This window comes from Pan troglodytes, chromosome 19 (genome assembly GCF_028858775.2).
Source record: "Pan troglodytes isolate AG18354 chromosome 19, NHGRI_mPanTro3-v2.0_pri, whole genome shotgun sequence".
Classification (NCBI taxonomy): Eukaryota; Metazoa; Chordata; class Mammalia; order Primates; family Hominidae; genus Pan; species Pan troglodytes.
In genome coordinates, this window is record NC_072417.2 from 15,321,090 (window position 1) to 15,339,665 (window position 18,576).

Below are 18,576 nucleotides of genomic sequence, written 5' to 3' on the forward strand. Positions count from 1 at the left end.
GACATACAAATGGCCAATCAGCACATGAAACATGGTCAATATCATTGATCTCCAGAGAAATGCAAATCAAATTGCAGTGATGTGCCTAGAACACCCATTAAATGGCCAACGCTAAAGACTGACCATATCCAATGTTGGCCATGCCATGGAATAACTGGAACCACCATACACTGATTTTGGAAATCTAGAATAGAAAAACCATTTAGAAAAAAATCGTTTGGCAGTTTCTTATAAGTTAAACATACACTGATATGATCGAACAACCCCACTCCCTAGTTACCCAAGATAAAGGAAAACTATCCACGCAAACTTACAGGAATGTTTACAGGAGCTAAAACAATGGGCAAAACTAGAAACCCACATGTCTATCAAAAGAGAAAAATAAATCTGCTTTTTAAAAAAGATGGAAATATCTTGTATTTTAATACCCGAAAAAATTTTATTTCCGCCTAGACTGCCAATTCCAGCTGAGCAGGCTCTCTAACCATCTTATTTACTACCATACTCTCAGTGTCTGGCACGGAGTAAGCGCGCAATAAATGTTTGGTGAATGAATGAAAGAATGCCCGCTTTCATACACTAGTGGGTTTGTAGCCACCAGCCCTCAGGCCTTTTACGCCCTCATTCCTTCCAGGTACAAACGCTATCTGGGCTAGGCCAAATGTGGCTCGCAGCGGGTCCGGGAGCGGGGCACCTACCGTCAGCTCCCGCAGCGGAGGCGCATCCCCCCGGGGGCCGAGGCAGCGCCCGCGGCTGGAGGGGCCCGGGGCGGGCGCCGAGCCCGAGGGATGCGCGCAGCGCGGGGTACCCCGGGAGGCAGCGGCCGGGCACGCTGGGACCGACGGCGCGGGACGCCCCGACGCAGGGCAGCACTTGCCCGCCGCACCGAGAAAGCTACGCGGCCCCGCGGCCCTGCAGGGCACAGGGCGGCCCCCCGCCCCGGGCTCTCGGTGGCGCACTGGGCGGCGGGGCGGGCCGAGGGCAGCGGGGGCGGGACAGGACAGACGAGAATCCCGCGGAGGTGAGGCCGGGGGCCGTCCCGCCCCCGAGGGCAGGCCCTGAGCCCCGGCCCCGCCTCGGCCGGCCCCGCCTCGGCCGGGGCGTGGGCTCCGGCTGCAGCTCCGCTCTGCTCTCTTGGCTCGGGAACCCCCGCGGGCGCTGGCTCCGTCTGCCAGGGTGAGGGGGCCGGGAAGGGGCGCGCGGGGGTCCCGGGTCTCGGAAATCGGGCGGGGACGGAACGGGCTCGGGCTGCGGGGCCTCCAGACTCAGTCGCGCCCTCAGATTTCGGGATTTCTACCCCCGGCTGGGATCGCGTAACTTCCTCATTCCCGCCTGGACCCCTGCCCCCGGCCCGCCTGGCCTGGCGTGAGCCCGGTAGCCGCGCGCTCTCCCGACCACCCGGGGCCGCTTCCCCGCGCAGCTGCTGCGCCGCCACAGGTCGGAGCCTTCCGGGCCTGGCTGGGTGTTCCCCGGGGCTCTGGTTACGGGACGGGGCGGGGGGCGGGACTGGGATTGTGGATGAAGGACTAAGGAAGGGGATGGGGGCTCGAAGGGGTCGGTGGGGCGTTGCAAACTGGTCAGGCGTCATCCGCGGGCGGTCAGGAGTCCGTGGGGGAAGAGGAGGATCTGGAAGAGATGGAGGACCTGCGGGAGTTAGGATGGGGGGCGGGTTCTGCAGGACAGCTCGCCTCCCTGAGGCTTCCCAATGTTCCTAGGATGACGGCGACCCCTGAGAGCCTCTTCCCCACTGGGGACGAACTGGACTCCAGCCAGCTCCAGATGGAGTCCGATGAGGTGGACACCCTGAAGGAGGGAGAGGACCCAGGTACACAGGGAAGATGGATGGCCCTCAGGGAGGAGAGGCGTTCGGGAGCCAGGGGGCTGGGGCCTGTTGTGGTCTACACTCCTCGACTTTCTTTCCTCCCAGCCGACCGGATGCACCCGTTTCTGGCCATCTATGAGCTTCAGTCTCTGAAAGTGCACCCCTTGGTGTTCGCACCTGGGGTCCCTGTCACAGCCCAGGTGGTGGGCACCGAAAGATATACCAGCGGATCCAAGGTGGCCAGACTGGCCCCAGGGAGGGGGAAAGGGAGGGCGGCCCGGAATGGATCCAAGGTGGCTGGGCTGGCCCCAGGGAAGGGGCAAAAGGAGGGCTGGCCAGAGTGGGGAGGCGGGGACCCACGCAGGGGACATCCATTCAGTTCCTCATACCCCTAGGTGGGAACCTGCACTCTGTATTCTGTCCGCTTGACTCACGGCGACTTTTCCTGGACAACCAAGAAGAAATACCGTCATTTTCAGGAGCTGCATCGGGACCTCCTGAGACACAAAGTCTTGATGAGTCTGCTCCCTCTGGCTCGGTGAGGGCGACCGGACTGCTTCCTGTAGAGGGCAGGTGCTCCCCACCCTCCTTTCTGTCTGTCTCACCCCGGGGCCACCTTTCCTCCCTGCAACTCTGGCCACTGTGCTGCCTCCCCTGACCCCAGTTACCAGGAAACTTTCCCTGCTCAGCTTTCCCTGTCCATGGTTCTGTGCCAGCATCTCAGCTGGGCGGGATGCCCAAAATGCTCTTGGCAGCCTCACCCTTTTCTAGTCTCCATTCCCAGGGTAGGGGGCCTCCGTTTTGCCAGCCTCTAGGCCTTTTGTTTGTTTTTTGTTTTTGTTTTGTACAAGGTCTCCCTCTGTCACCCAGGCTAGAGTGCAGTGGTATGATCTTGGCTCATGGCAACCTCCTGGGCTCAAGTGGTCCTCCCATCTCAGCCTCCAGAGTAGCTAGGACCACAGCCACCACACCCAACTAATTTTTGTATATTTTGTAGAGATGGGGTACTGCTGTGTTGCCCAGGCTGGTCTTAAATTCCTGAGCTCAAGTGATCCACCTGCTGCGGCCTCCCCAAGTGCTGGGATTCCAGGCATGAGCCACCACGCCTGGCCACCTCCAGGCCTCTTCTTTTCCTCCAAGCCCCATCTCCAGTGTTTTCAGGAACCAGAGCACCCAGCCTCCCAGCTCTTACCTGACCTTCATCCATCCTTTCCACAGATTTGCCGTTGCCTATTCTCCAGCCCGAGATGCAGGCAACAGAGAGATGCCCTCTCTACCCCGGGCAGGTCCTGAGGGCTCCACCAGACATGCAGCCAGCAAACAGGTAGGACCAGATGCCAGGTCCTCCGGGAAGGCATTGGAGGTACAAATGGCTCGGTCCCATCTGTCTCTCTCTCTCTCTCATCTCCACTTCAGAAATACCTGGAGAATTACCTCAACCGTCTCTTGACCATGTCTTTCTATCGCAACTACCATGCCATGGTAAGGTCCAGGGGCCGATTTTAGATGTGGAGCAGGATTATCAGACCCTCGGAGAGGAGGGCCAGGGGCCCCAGGGTCTGAGGGGCTGAAAGCCAGGTGTCTCCTCCGGGCTTTTGTTTTCCTCTGCAGACAGAGTTCCTGGAAGTCAGTCAGCTGTCCTTTATCCCAGACTTGGGCCGCAAAGGACTGTGAGTGTCTGGCCCCCTTCACCCAGGCATCCGTAGACATCACTCTTAATTTCTCCCTGCCTGAGATTGGGGCAAGCAGTGCAGGGTGGGCTGGGGGTCTGGAGTCCTCATCCCGCCTCTCTTCCTGATTGTCCCACAGGGAGGGGATGATCCGGAAGCGCTCAGGTGGCCACCGTGTTCCTGGCCTCACCTGCTGTGGCCGAGACCAAGTTTGTTATCGCTGGTCCAAGAGGTACGGGCTATGGCCAAGCAGCTGGGCAGTGGGTGGGGGTGAGGAAGAAAATTTTGAGGGCAGAGAGGAACACAGGGAGCCCTTCTGCTCTAGGTGGCTGGTGGTGAAGGACTCCTTCCTGCTGTACATGTGCCTCGAGACGGGTGCCATCTCATTTGTTCAGCTCTTTGACCCTGGCTTTGAGGTGCAAGTCGGGAAAAGGAGCACGGAGGCACGGCACGGCGTGCGGATCGATACCTCCCACAGGTGAGGCCTCCCTGGGGTGAGAGACACCAGCTGAGTGGTGAGCCCACCCACGGCCTTGCTGGGAGTTGAGAAAGAGAGACCACAGGAGAGAGGAAGGCTTTTCCACCTCCCTGGATCCGGACATAGTTTTGAACCAGGAACTGGTCTAGCCAGATGCTTGAGACTGCTCTTAGACTGGGCCCAGAGAAAGGGGATTAGTAGAAGCCTGGGAAGGGAACTGCTGACATAAACGAAATTCCATTTGTTCATTTGTTCATTCAACAAACCCGAGTGCCTAGTACAATACTGGTTGCTGATGCAATACTAGGATCCAACTATGAGTAAGGTGGATATGGCCGGGCGCGGTGGCTCACACCTACAATCCCAGCACTTTGGGAGGCCGAGGCGGGTGGATCACCTGAGGTCAGGAGTTCGAGACCAACCCAGCCAACATGCTAAAACCTTGTCTCTACTAAAAATACAAAAATTAGCCGGGCGTGGTGGTGCGTGCCTGTAATCCCAGCTATTTGGGAGGCTGAGGCAGGAGAATCGCTTGAAGCTGGGGTGCAGAGGTTGCAGTGAGCAGAGATCGCACCACTGCACTCCAGCCTGGGGGATAAGAGCTAAACTCTGTCTCAAAAATAAATAAATAAATAAGGCAGATACATACACGCCCTGTCCCTGTGCAGTTGTGATTAGGGACTAAGAGAGGAAGTGGGAAAGAAAGGGGAGGTCTCTAGGCAAGATCACAGGTATGGAGGGCGAGGATTTATGGACATCTCATCGTTCCCGTCCAGGTCCTTGATTCTCAAGTGCAGCAGCTATCGGCAGGCACGGTGGTGGGCCCAAGAGATCACTGAGCTGGCACAGGGCCCAGGCAGAGACTTCCTACAGCTGCACCAGCATGACAGCTACGCCCCACCCCGGCCTGGGACCTTGGCCCGGTGGTGAGACACTGACATCCCTTCTGAGCTTGTCTGTGGCTTTCTTGACCCCCTGTGTAATCTCTGAGTCCTTCATCCTCTCTTTTCTCATCTGAACCCTCCTGATCTCAATGACCCGCCCCGTGACTTCTTTAATCTTCCTGACCTTTGACATCTTTAACCACATTGATCTCTCTGATTTCGCGCCGACCTTTCTGACCCCCAAACTTGGTCATCTCTTCTGACCCTTGACCTCTCTAACCTCCTATAACCTTTTAAACCCCTCTCTACAATACTGACCCTCTCTGTTCTCCATGATCTTCTCAAATCTCTCTGATTTAGTCCTTCATTTAATAAACATTTTCTTTTCCTTTTTTTTTTATTTTTTTGAGAGAGAGTTTTGTTCTGTTGATCTCGGCTCACTGCAACCTCCGCCTCCCAGGTTCAAGCGATTCTTCTGCCTCAGCCTCCCGAGTAGCCGGATTACAGGCGCCCACCACCACACCTGGCTAATTTTTGTATTTTTAGTAGAGACGGGGTTTCACCATGTTGGCCAGGCTCTTCTCGAACTCCTGACCTCGGGTGATCCGCCCGCCTCGGCCTCCCGAAGTGCTGGGATTACAGGCGTGAGCCACCGCGCCCAGCCTTAATAAACATTTTTCTAAGCACCTAGCAGTGCTGGCAGTAACACACAGTCCTCTCTGGGTTAGGGAAGTAGGTGATCAAATCGTGAAACAATGTGAACTTGCCGTACTGGTGATAGGTAGAAGGTGACACGCACAGAGAGGAAGTACCTGACCCAGCAGGGATATCAGGACAGGTTTCCAGGAGGTGGTGACCCTCAGGTAGTTTTGCTTTAAATCAGAGACTGACACAATATTAATTTTGTTGGTTTTTGTTGGAGACAGTGTCTTGCTCTGTCACCAGGCGTGTAGTGCAGTAGTGTGATCATGGCTCACGGCAACTTCAACCTCCCAGGCTCAAATCATCCTCCTGCCTCAGCCTCCCAAGTAGCTGAGACTACAGGCACATGCCGCCACACCCGGCTAATTAAAAAAAATTTTTTTTACAAAAAATTTTAAAAATTAGACGGGTGTGGTCTCGAACTCCTGGGCTCAAGGGATCATCCTGCCTCGGCCTCCCCAAAGTGCTGGAATTGCAGGCATGAGCGACAGTGCCTGGCCTATATACTTTTTTTTTTTAAGGCAGAGTTTCGCTCTCGTTGCCCAGGCTAGCGTGCAGTGGCACAATCTCAGCTCACTGCAACCTCAGCCTCCCAGGTTCAAGGGATTCTCCTGCCTCAGCCTCCCAAGTAGCTGGGATCACAGGTGCATGCCACCACACCCAGCTAATTTTTGTTTTTGTTTTTGTTTTTGTTTTGAGATGGAGTCTGTCTCTGTCACCAGGCTGGAGTGCAGTAGCGGGATCCCACCTCACTGCAACCTCTGACTCCCCGGTTCAAGTGATTCTTCTGCCTCAGCCTCCTGAGTAGCTAGGATTACAGGCATATGCCACCATGTCCAGCTAATTTTTGTATTTTTAGTAGAGCCAGGGTTTCACCATGTTGGCCAGGATGGTCTCGATCTCCTGACCTCGTGATCTGCCCACCTCGGCCTCCCAAAGTGCTGGGATTACAGGCATGAGCCACTGCACCTGGCTATAAACTTCTAAAACAGCCAAAACCAATCCACAGTGATGGAAATCAGATCAGCAGTTGCCTGTGGCAGGGTATGGGGAAATGATTGCCTGTAGTGGGGCACACGAGGGAACATTCCAGGACGATAAAAATGTCCTATATTTTGATAGGACTGGTGATTGCGTGGGAACATACACTTGCTGATCCTCATGGAACTATACAAGATAAAGAAAATGCAGAACAGTCCAGGCACAGAAGACAGAAATAGCTCAGGGTGTTTGGGAACCACCAGGACATATTGTTGTTACTGAGTGAGGAGGAGCAGTCAGAGGAGAAGGTGGGAGTCAGTGGCACCTGATCTCACAGGGTCCCATGTGCTAATATCACAGGCACACAGGGCAGTCATGGAAGGAAGTTTTGTTTGTTCGTTTGTTTTGGTTTGGTTTGGTTTGGTTTTTGAGATGGAGTCTGGCTCTGTCGCCCAAGCTGGAGTGCAGTGGCGCGATACCGGCTCACTGCAGTCTCTGCCCCCCGGGTTCAAGCGATTCTCCTGCCTCGGCCTCCTGAGGAGCTGGGATTACAGGCGTGCACCACCATGCTCAGTTGATTTTTGTATTTTTAGTAGAGATAGGATTTCACCATGTTGGCCAGGCTGGTCACGAACTCCTGACCTTAAGTGATCCACCCGCTTCGGCTTCCCAAAGTGCTGGGATTACAGGCATGAGCCGCCTTGCCCAGCCTTCCTGCAAATTTTCACATGTGCATGCACGTGTTACTTTTGTTTCAACATAAATGAGATCATGCAACCTCTTCTGTGACTTATTTTTTCACTTAATACCTGTGTGAGAGATTAGACACTTAGATTATTTCCCATTTTTCACTCTTACAAACAATGTGATGAACACAACATTTGCCTAAGCATTGTATAGGATGTATTCCTAGACATGTAATTACCATGTATATTTAATGATATTAAAGGGTATATGCATTTAATATTTTGATACTGCTGACCAGTCGCTTTGGCTCATGCCTGTAATCCCAGCACTTTGGGAGGCCGAGGCGGGTAGATCATTGGGGTCAGGAGTTCAAGACCAACCTGGCCAACATGGCAAAAACCCGTTTCTACTAAAAATACAAAAATTAGCCAGGCGTGGTGGTGGGCGCCTGTAATTTCAGTTACTTGGGAGGCTGAGACAGGAAAATTGCTTGAACCCAAGAGGCGAAGGTTGCAGTGAGCCAAGATCATGCCATTGCACTCCAGCCTGGGTGACAGAGTGGGACACCATCTCCAAAAAGCTATATATATATTTTTTGATACTGCCAAATTGTCTCCTAAAAGTTATATTCCCATAGTCTATGAGAATACCCACTTCCCCAGCATATTGAATATTGATATTGAATGTTACCAGTGATTTGAATTATTACCAATCTAATGGATTTTTTAAATGTAATTTCATTTTAATTTCGTTGTTTACTAGTGAAACTGAACATTTGCCACGATTGGCCATTTTAATTTCTCTGTGAACTGTCAGTTCTTACTCTTTGCTCATTTTTCAGTTGGCTCATGTGACTTTTTCTTGTCGATTTATTGGTGTTCTTTATGTATGATGTATTAATCCTCCTGTTCTTTAGTTGATTAGGTTATTGTGTCTTTTTGTAATTTTTATTTGTATTTAGCGCATATGGGCAAACACTATTTGGATGTGTCTGATACCACTTGTGTTCTCTGATCATTTCTGATCTTTGACCTTGCTGTCACCTCTGACCCACGACTGTCCTCCGGTCTTCACTCTCCAGAGCTTTCTGGCTTCTGACTCCCCTGACCTCCTTGGCTTGGCCTCCCCCCAGGTTTGTGAATGGGGCAGGTTACTTTGCTGCTGTGGCAGATGCCATCCTTCGAGCTCAAGAGGAGATTTTCATCACAGACTGGTGGTGAGTGGGAAAAGTCCCCAACAACATGGGGCAGGATAGAGCCTGGGGCAGATCAGCATTAGGAGGAGAAGGGGGGTGCAGCTGGTGGTCTGGGGCTTCGTTTGCCCCTAATCCACTGCCCTGAATCCCAGGTTGAGTCCTGAGGTTTACCTGAAGCGTCCGGCCCATTCAGATGACTGGAGACTGGACATTATGCTCAAGAGGAAGGCGGTGAGGAGAGTGGTCAGGCCGCAGGGGGAGGGGGTTGCCTGTGGGTGGAGGTTGATTAGCAGGGCTGCAATGTGGGAGAATTAGGCAGTCTGAGGCTTCAGGGGAGGCAAAAATGCCCATCCTGGTGCAGCACCTGTCAGACATCACCTCCGCCCTCTCCCTCTGCCCTAAGGAGAATTGACAACTTCCTCTTCATGCTCCCTCCACCTGGCAGGGACTTCCCTCCCACTATACATAATACTTTATTGTGTTATCTGGGGGTATACATGTCTATCTCTCTCACTGGACTAGTTAATATCACTGTTCCACTACAAGGCACAGTACCTGCCATGGAGGGGGCATGTGTGGTGTTGATGGACAGGAAGAAGGATGCATGGATGATGCAGGGTGGCTGGGCAGGTGGATGGACAGAGGACAGAAAGGGTGATGGATGGAAGGATATGAGTTGGAAAGGTGGAGGGCTAGGAGGGTAGGCGGGTAGATGGATGAATGATAGACGGTACATAAAGGGATGAGTAAATGCTTGGGAAGATGGATGGATGGATGATGAAGGGTGGGTGGATAGATGTGTGGATGGGTGAGTGGGTGAGCACACAGATGACATTTAGTCTAAGTCTGCGGCAAGCAGCAAAGCAGGGCATATGTGGCAGAGCCTCTAGGATCTCCAGACAAGCTGGAGGGACACACATGGAAAAGGTTTGGGAGTGTGGAAAGGGGCTACTCTGGGAGAGGCACTAGGATCTGATTCCCCAACTCACCACCAGGAGGAGGGTGTCCGCGTGTCTATTCTCCTGTTTAAAGAAGTGGAATTGGCCTTGGGCATCAACAGTGGCTATAGCAAGAGGGCGCTGATGCTGCTGCACCCCAACATAAAGGTGACTCTGGGCCTCAGAGACCCTCCCACATGACAGCCCTTCTCCCCACACTGTCCCAGCCCCCAGCGCTCCCGCTCCCTGACGGTCTCATCTTTCCATCTTTCCTCTCTCCCTCCCAGTACCTCCTGTTTTCCTTCACCTAAACCCACCCTAATGAACCCTCCATGCCTGCTCCAGGTGATGCGTCACCCAGACCAAGTGACGTTGTGGGCCCATCATGAGAAGCTCCTGGTGGTGGACCAAGTGGTAGCATTCCTGGGGGGACTGGACCTTGCCTATGGCCGCTGGGATGACCTGCACTACCGACTGACTGACCTTGGAGACTCCTCTGAATCAGCTGCCTCCCAGGTAATCCCCCTGAGGCTTTCCTGAGCACCCCCAAACTCAGATAAGCTCAATCAACACCGTTTCCCAGCTCCAGCCTTACCCCCTCAGTCATTCCAGGCCCTGCCCACCTCAGGGTTCCTCAGACTTTCTGGGACTCCAAGAACCCACTTTGAAAGTGCTGTAACTGGCCGGGAGCCATGGCTTATGCCTGTAATCCCAGCACTTTGGGAGGCCAAGGCGGGTGGATACCTGAGGTCTGGAGTTCGAGACCAGCCTGACTGACATGGTGAAACCCTGTCTCTACTAAAAAAGCAAAAAATTAGCCGGGCATGGTGGCAGTTGCCTGTCATTCAAGCTACTCGGGAGGCTGAGGCAGGAGAATCACTTGAACCCAGGAGGCGGAGGTTGCAGTGAGCCGAGATTGTGCCATTGTACTCCACCCTGGGCAACAGAGCGAGACTCTGTCTCAAAAAAAAAAAAAAAAAAAAAGTGCTGTCACCCACCCAGTCCTTTCCCCATTTTCACTGACCATCACCCCATTCCTCTAAAAGTGTCAAAGGCAGCTGGAGGGGAGGGCTGGGGAATCAGACCCTCTGTTTCATTCTTCCTCTCGGTCTCTCTCACTCTTTCAGTGCTCCTCTCTTTGGCCCTGGCTCTGTACAGCCCCATGACTTCCCCTTGCCCCTGGCTTGGGTGTGTTCCCCCTACAGCCTCCCACCCTGTGCCCAGACTCGCCAGCCACCCCAGACCTCTCTCACAACCAATTCTTCTGGCTGGGCAAGGACTACAGCAATCTTATCACCAAGGACTGGGTGCAGCTGGACCGGCCTTTCGAAGGTGAAGCCTCCCACCCGCCAAAGCCCCAGAGAGCTGAGAGCAGGGTCAGAAGCTGAGGCTGGTACTGAGAGTGGGATGAGAGGGGTCAAGGGTGGGACAGCCCTCCCTCTGGCAGGCTCCTTCTCCCTGCCCCAAGTGTCCCAAGGAGTCCAGCCCTGACGTCTCCCCTGACTCTCCTGGGACCCCCCAGATTTCATTGACAGGGAGACGACCCCTCGGATGCCATGGCGGGACGTTGGGGTGGTCGTCCATGGCCTACCAGCCCGGGACCTCGCCCGGCACTTCATCCAGCGCTGGAATTTCACCAAGGTGTTCATTCCCTCCGATAGGGGCTGGAGGTAGGGAGGGAGCCAGGGCAGATTGGCACCTCCTGCTGACTCTGCCATCCCTCCACGTCAGACCACCAAGGCCAAGTACAAGACTCCCACATACCCCTACCTGCTTCCCAAGTCTACCAGCACGGCCAATCAGCTCCCCTTCACACTTCCAGGAGGGCAATGCACCACCGTACAGGTGAGGCCCCCCACTTCAGCCAGCCCTCCCCTTTGTCTCCTTCAGCCTAACACCCCAACCCACTCTCCCTGGTGTGAGAGCTGCCCACACTCTCATTTCCTGGGGTTAAGAAGCACATCACGGCCGGGCACAGTGGCTCACGCCTATAATCCCAGCACTTTGGAAGGCCAAGGCAGGCGGATCACAAGATCCGGAGATCGAGACCATCCTGGCTAACATGGTGAAACCCCATCTCTACTAAAAATACAAAAAATTAGCCGGGCGTGGTGGTGCGTACCTGTAGTCCCAGCTACTAGGGAGGCTAAGGCAGGAGAATCGCTTGAACCCAGGAGGAGGATGTTGTAGTGAGCTGAGATCACGCCACTGCACTCCAGCCTGGGCAACAGAGTGAGACTCCATCTCAAAAATAAAATAAAAGGCCGGGCGCAGTGGCTTACGCCTATAATCCCAGCACTTTGGGAGGCCGAGGCAGGCGGATCACGAGGTCCGGATATCAAGACCATCCTGGCTAACACCATGAAACCCTGTCTCTACTAAAAATACAAAAAATTAGCCGGGCGTGGTGGCAGGCACCTGTAGTCCCAGCTACTTAGGAGGCTGAGGCAGGAGAATGGCGTGAACCCGGGAGGCAGAGCTTGCAGTGAGCGGAGATCATGCCACTGCACTCCAGCCTAGGCAACAGAGCAAGACTCTGTCTTAAAAAAGAAAAGAAATGAAGCACATCGCATTCACCATTCCCTAGGTCTTGCGATCAGTGGACCGCTGGTCAGCAGGGACTCTGGAGAACTCCATCCTCAATGCCTACCTGCACACCATCAGGGAGAGCCGGCACTTCCTCTACATTGAGGTCTGACTGGGAGGAGGTGGGGGAGAGCATGGAAGGGGTGTCCCAGGAGAGAGACCTGGGGAATGAGTGGAGTCAGTCATTGAGGGCTGGTGGAGCAGAAGCAGACGCCTGGAGCCTGGGACCAAGGCTGGAGGCCGAGGACAGGGCCAGGGGCCAGGCTGCTGATGTCTGTCTCTGATTCTTGCCCCAGAATCAGTTCTTCATTAGCTGCTCAGATGGGCGGACGGTTCTGAACAAGGTGGGCGATGAGATTGTGGACAGAATCCTGAAGGCCCACAAGTAAGGTGGACTGTCAGGAAGGTGGGGACTGTGGGTGTGGTTTGAGCCCGGTTGAAGGGGGTGGGGTTTGAGGGACCAGTCGCACTTCTGACTCCACCCCCTCCCCAGACAGGGGCAGTGTTACCGAGTCTACGTGCTTTTGCCCTTACTCCCTGGCTTCGAGGGTGACATCTCCACGGGCGGTGGCAACTCCATCCAGGCCATTCTGCACTTTACTTACAGGTGACCCCCCAGGCCGACTCCAGCTCTCAGTGGCCCCATCCCACCCGTGTCCCCCTCCTGATTCTGTCCTGATCCCTTCCTGCGGGGCCTTAAAGGAGGGTCACCTCTCCTGACCTCCCCTCCCCTCTGCCAGCCTCCACTTCTCTCCCTCTTTCTTTTCTCTCAGGACCCTGTGTCGTGGGGAGTATTCAATCCTGCATCGCCTTAAAGCAGCCAGTGAGTGCTGGGGGCTGGGGGCTCAAGCCCTGGGCCCCTGGGAGAGGGAGATTGGGGCGCTGCAGGCCTGGGGGTGGGGGAAGGAGGCTGTCATTCCTGTGAGCCTCTGACGCTATGCAGACCATAGCTGGCCTTTCACTGCAGGGAGAAGGAGAGAGACCAGACTCTATGTAGGAAGAGCTTCTGGAGTGAGAGGAGGTGGGACAGGGCCCTGTGCACACAGAGCCACCTCTCACCTCACTTCCCCTCCTGTCACGCAGTGGGGACAGCATGGCGGGACTATATTTCCATCTGCGGGCTTCGTACACACGGAGAGCTGGGCGGGCACCCCGTCTCGGAGCTCATCTACATCCACAGCAAGGTGCTCATCGCAGATGACCGGACAGTCATCATTGGTCAGTGCCGGATCTGGGCCTCTGGCAGGGAGAGGGTGTGGGGACAGGCGAAGAGATGAGAGGCGGGATGACAGAGACTGCAGCTGAGGCTCATGTAGGGGTGGAGGGTCCAAGAAGGAATGTTGCAGGCCAGTGCTTTAGTAGAGGGGATGGGGTACTGGGGGAGTGCCCTGGGCCCAAGCAGACGGTGTGCCCCGCATCCACCCCAGGTTCTGCAAACATCAATGACCGGAGCTTGCTGGGGAAGCGGGACAGTGAGCTGGCCGTGCTGATCGAGGACACAGAGACGGAACCATCCCTCATGAATGGGGCAGAGTATCAGGCGGGCAGGTTTGCCTTGAGTCTGCGGAAGCACTGCTTCAGGTAGAGCTGGGGCGGGATGCCACAGGGTGGGAGGGAGATGGGGGGGTCTGCCTTTTGAGCAGGACAAGAGGTAGCACCGCATAGGTACTCCCGGAGCCAGAGGTAGAGGCAGTACTAGATTCTCAATAGGCAAGGCTGGGTGCGGCAGCTCACGCCTCTAATCCCAGCACTTTGGGAGGCCAAGGCGGGTGGATTGCCTGAGGTCAGGATTTTGAGACCAGCCTGGCTAACATAGTGAAACCCGTCTCTACTAAAAATACAAAAAATCAGCTGGGTGTGGTGGCGGGCGCCTGTGATCCCAGCTACTAGGACTAATCAGTTTAGAGTATCAGTAAAGCAGGAACACCAAAAAAAAAAAGAGAAACAAATCTTTTTTTTTGAGATGGAGTTTTGCTCTTGTTGCCCAGGCTGGAGTGCAATGGCGAGATCTCAGCTCACTGCAACCTCTGCCCTGGGTTCAAGCGATTCTCCTGCCTCAGCCTCCCGAGTAGCTGGGATTACAGGCATGCGCCACCACGCCCAGCTAATTTTGTATTTTTAGTAGAGATGGGGTTTTGCCGTGTTGGTCAGGCTGGTCTCGAACTCCCGACCTCAGGTGATCCACCCACTTCAGCATCCCAAAGTGCTGGGATTACAGGTGTGAGCCACTGCACCTGGCCGCGAAAAAGAAATCTTTTCTGTTGTTGTTGTTGTTGTTGAGACACGGTTTCACTCTTGTTGCCCAGGCTGGAGTGCAATGGCACGATCCTGGCTCACTGCAACCTCCGCCTCCTGGGTTCAAGCAATTCTTCTGCCTCAGCCTCCGGAGTAGCTGGGATTACAGGCGCCCACCACCACGCCCAGCTAATTTTTGTATTTTTAGTAGAGACAGGGTTTCGCTGTGTTGGCCAGGCTGATCTTGAACTCCTGACCTCAGGCTTCGGCCTCCCAAAGTGCTGGGATTACAGGCATGAACCACCGCCCCTGGCCAAAAAAAAAAAAAAAATCTTTTTTTTTTTTTCTTTTTTTTGAGAGGGAGTCTCACTGTCGCCCAGGCTGGAGTGCAGTGGCGCGATCTCGGCTCACTGCAGGCTCCGCCGCCCCGGGTTCATGCCATTCTCCTGCCTCAGCCTCCCAAGTAGCTGGGACTACAGGCGCCCGCCACCTCGCCCGGCTAATTTTTTGTATTTTTAGTAGAGACGGGGTTTCACCGTGTTAGCCAGGATGGTCTAGATCTCTTGACCTCATGATCCGCCCACCTCGGCCTCCCAAAGTGCTGGGATTACAGGCATGAGCCACCACGCCCGGCCAAAAAAAAAAAACTTTTGTGTTTTGTTTGTTTGCTTGTTTTCTTTTTGAGACGGAGTCGCTCTGTCACCCACGCTGGAGTGCAGTGGCGCGATCTCGGCTCACTGCAAGCTCCGCCTCCCGGGTTCACACCATTCTCCTGCCTCAGCCTCCCGAGTAGCTGGGATTACAGGCGCCCGCCATCATGCCCAGCTAATTTTTTGTATTTTTAGTATAGATGGGGTTTCACCATGTTAGCCAGGATGGTCTCGATCTCCTGACCTCGTGATCCGCCCGTCTCAGCCTCCCAAAGTGCTGGGATTACAGGCATGAGCCACCGTGCCCGGCCAAAAAAAAAATCTTTTAAAAGTAATTTTTTTCACAGGTTCTGAGGATTGGGGAAAGAACAGAAAAAGAAGAAAATTTAAAATAAAAATAATTTTTTAAAGCATCAAGGTAGTCATCAAAGTCAAGACAAATCAGAACTCTGTTGGCTTCTTTTACACTTATTTTACTATTTTATATTGCATTTATTTTGTTTTTGTTTGTTTGTTTGTTTGTTTTGAGATAGGGTCTTGCTCTGTCACCCAGCTGGAGTTCAGTGGCGTTACCACGGCTCACTGCAACCTCGACTTCGCCAGCTGAAGTGATCCTCCCACTTCAGCCTCCCAAGTAGCTGGGACTACAGGCACATGCCACCGCGCCTGGCTAATTTTTGTATTTTTTTGTAGAGATGGGGTTTTGCCATATTGCCCAGGCTGGTCTTGAATTCCTGAGCTCAAGCAATCCACCGGCCTCGTCCTCTCAAAGTGCTGGGAATACAGGCGTGAGCCACCACGCCCAGCCAATTTTGAATTACCTGAGTAGGGACAATGTAACTTTTCTGGTACTCAGGTTCTCTAAGGATCTTAATCTGGCCCTGCTGGGACCCCTTTCTCCTATAGTGTGATTCTTGGAGCAAATACCCGGCCAGACTTGGATCTCCGAGACCCCATCTGTGATGACTTCTTCCAGTTGTGGCAAGACACGGCTGAGAGCAACGCCAATATCTATGAGCAGGTGGGAACTTGGGAGGGGTGGGGGAGAGTGGCCTGGGGAAATTTGTGGATTATCCTGCTCAGGGTAGGATGGAGAGAAGCGCCACCATACAGTCATTCTCGGAAGGGGGATGAGGGCCTGGGGACATTTGCTATCAAGAGATTTAGTGGCCCAGGCCGGGTGCAGTGGCTCATGCCTGTAATCCCAGCACTTTGGGAGGCCAAGGCCCGGTGGATCACCTGAGGTCAGGAGTTTGAGACCAGCCTCCCAACATGGCGAAACCCCGTCTCTACTAAAAAAAATACAAAAAAATTAGCTAGGTGTGGCTGGGAGGCTGAGGCAGGAGAATCTCTTGAACTCAGGAGGCAGAGATTTCAGTGAGCCGAGATCACGCCATTGCACTCCAGCCACCTGTGCAACAAGAGCAAAACTCTGTCTCAAAAAAAAAAAGTACAAAAGTTAGCCGGGCATGGTCGTGGGCACCTGTAATCCCAGCTACTCAGGAGGCAGAGGCAGGAGAATCACTTGAACCCGAGAGGTGGAGATTGTAGTGAGCCGAGATCGCACCATTGCACTCCAGCCTAGGCAAAAAGAGTGAAACTCCGTCTCAGAAAAAAAAAAAGAGAGAGAGTTAGTGGCCCAGGGTCAATGGGGGGTATGGAGAGATGGTATGGGGGAAGGGGTCTAGCCTAGTTGGACTTAGATTGTTGGGAGAGTCTCCCCAAGCCTTACTGGCGTCCATGCCCCCGCCCACAGATCTTCCGCTGCCTGCCATCCAATGCCACGCGTTCCCTGCGGACTCTCCGGGAGTACGTGGCCGTGGAGCCCTTGGCCACGGTCAGTCCCCCCTTGGCTCGGTCTGAGCTCACCCAGGTCCAGGGCCACCTGGTCCACTTCCCCCTCAAGTTCCTAGAGGATGAGTCTTTGCTGCCCCCGCTGGGTAGCAAGGAGGGCATGATCCCCCTAGAAGTGTGGACATAGTTGAGGCCCCCGTCAGGGAGAGGTCACCAGCTGCTGTGCCCCACCACATCTGGCTCCCTGCCCCTTAACCCCAAGGACTGAGGGCAGTGCCCTTTGAGATCTGGGGAGGCAGGCATTCCTGAAGGGAACTAGAGGTGTTACAGAGGACCCTTACGTGAGAAATAGCTGAAAAGGGCACTCCCAACCCCGGGCTGGGGAGGAGGAGAGAGTCCCAGAGCTCATCCCCCCTGCTGCCCAGTGCAAACCACTTCTCCATGCTGCAAAGGAGAAGCACAGCTCCTGCCAGGTTGAGCAGGGTCAAGCCTCTTATTCCAGGAGAAGGGGGCTCTGCCCCAGGCCCTACTACCCATTGTTCCCTTCCTCTTCCTGCCCTTGAACCCCCTCCCTGTCCCAGGGCCCTCCCAGCCCATTGCTGCCAAGGTGGAGGGAAGGATAAACCACTTCTGGCTTCAGCCCCCACCAGGGGAAGGAAGGAGGGCACATTAACTCCCTCCACCAGCCTGCTGACAGACACTAACTTTGTATCCGTTCAATAAGCATTTCATAAATAAAGGTGTAGAAAAGGTTCATGCGTCTTCCTTGGAGGAACTAACTGCTTGTTCCAGCCTCCCGTTCCTGCCCACACGGGGCACCAGTCCCCTTCACCTTATCTCCACCCTCCTCCGTTCTCCTCTCTCCACCTCTGTCTGTTCTACCTATCTGTGGCTTCGGGAGCTCGGTCACCTGGCTCCTGAGAGGAGAAGGTGTTGACACCGTGCCGCCTGGGTAGAAGGACGGGCAGGGCCCAACCAGGGCACCTGGAGAACTGTGGAGCTGCTATCACAACTGCAGGTGAGGGAGATGCTCTGAGAAGGACCTGGAGAGGCTGCCTCTTGTTCAAGCAACAGCCCTGGTAGAGGCTTAATGAAGGCCCTGTGGGAGTGGTTGAGGGTATAGGCTTAAGGTCAGGAAGACCTGGACCCAAATCCTGGACTCCTCAATGAGAAGCAAGGTGAACTTGTCAAGTCATTCACTTCTCTGGGCCTCAGTGGTCCCCACTGGGAAATGGGAATAATACTTACATGACTAGCTTGCTGTCAAGACTCAGCCATTGACTTAAATATTTATTGATTCCCTGCTATTTGCCAGCTCTGTTCTAGACTCACAGAAGTGAGTGCAACAAAGTCCTCACCCGTATGGCACTTCTGTTCTGGAGCCTCACTGTCCAGTACGGTAGCCACTAGCCACTAGCCACGTTTGGCTATTTCTTTTTCTATTTATTATTATTATTATTTTTTTTTTTTTGAGACAGAGTCTTCTCTGTCACCCAGGCTGGAGTGCAGTGGCATGATCTCAGCTCACTGCAACCTCCACTTCCCAGGTTCAAGCGATTCTCCTGCCTCAGCCTCCTGAGTAGCTGGGACTACAGGTGTGTGCCACCACGCCCGGCTAATTTTTTTTTTTTTTTTTTGAGACAGAGTCTTGCTCTGTCGTCCAGGCTGGAGTGTAGTGGCGTGATCTCAGCTCACTGCAACCTCCACCTCCTGGGCTCAAGTGATTCTCCTGCCTCAGCCTCCTGAACAGCTGGGATTACAGGCGCCCGCCACCACGCCTGGCTAATTTGTATATTTTTTAGTTGGCCAGGCTGGTCTCAAACTCCTGACCTCATCATCCGCCCACCTCAGCCTCCCAAAGTGCTGGGACTACAGGCATGAGCCACTGCACCCAGACTAATTTTTGTATTTTTAGTAGAGACAGGGTTTTGCTATGTTGGCCAGGCTGGTCTCG

General features: G+C 54.1%; 1 protein-coding gene across 3 annotated transcripts; it reads left to right on the top strand.

Moving 5' to 3' along the window:
* Positions 1–1,052: 1,052 nt before the first annotated feature.
* PLD2 (phospholipase D2) lies at positions 1,053–17,374 on the top strand. Of its 3 annotated transcripts, XM_063799508.1 has the most exons (26): positions 1,054–1,176; positions 1,716–1,825; positions 1,928–2,058; positions 2,218–2,360; positions 3,041–3,146; positions 3,239–3,304; positions 3,434–3,492; positions 3,632–3,724; positions 3,818–3,970; positions 4,747–4,896; positions 8,357–8,440; positions 8,572–8,650; positions 9,415–9,525; positions 9,703–9,873; positions 10,563–10,689; positions 10,880–10,998; positions 11,089–11,202; positions 11,945–12,049; positions 12,240–12,328; positions 12,437–12,550; positions 12,717–12,766; positions 13,027–13,161; positions 13,371–13,524; positions 15,735–15,849; positions 16,585–16,665; positions 17,204–17,374. In XM_063799508.1, exons 2-26 carry the CDS (start codon positions 1,717–1,719, stop codon positions 17,243–17,245), a joined length of 2,700 nt encoding a protein of 899 aa, XP_063655578.1. In that variant the 5' UTR covers positions 1,054–1,176; position 1,716; the 3' UTR covers positions 17,246–17,374. The 3 variants fall into 3 exon arrangements, with proteins under 3 accessions (XP_016786773.1, XP_063655578.1, XP_063655579.1); XM_016931284.4 differs by lacking the exon at positions 17,204–17,374 and having other exon boundaries at positions 1,053–1,176; positions 16,585–16,952; XM_063799509.1 differs by lacking the exons at positions 1,928–2,058; positions 17,204–17,374 and having other exon boundaries at positions 1,089–1,176; positions 16,585–16,952.
* The last annotated feature ends 1,202 nt before the right edge of the window (positions 17,375–18,576 follow it).

What these genes read in the sequence shown, in the direction of transcription:
- PLD2 (XM_016931284.4), top strand. Translation starts at nt 1,717, where the DNA reads ATGACGGCGACCCCTGAGAGCCTCTTCCCCACTGGGGACGAACTGGAC. An exon ending in AGTCTGCTCCCTCTGGCTCG is followed by an intron (nt 2,361 to 3,040) that starts GTGAGGGCGACC and finishes TCCTTTCCACAG; the next exon opens with ATTTGCCGTTGCCTATTCTC. An exon ending in TGACCGGACAGTCATCATTG is followed by an intron (nt 13,162 to 13,370) that starts GTCAGTGCCGGA and finishes CATCCACCCCAG; the next exon opens with GTTCTGCAAACATCAATGAC.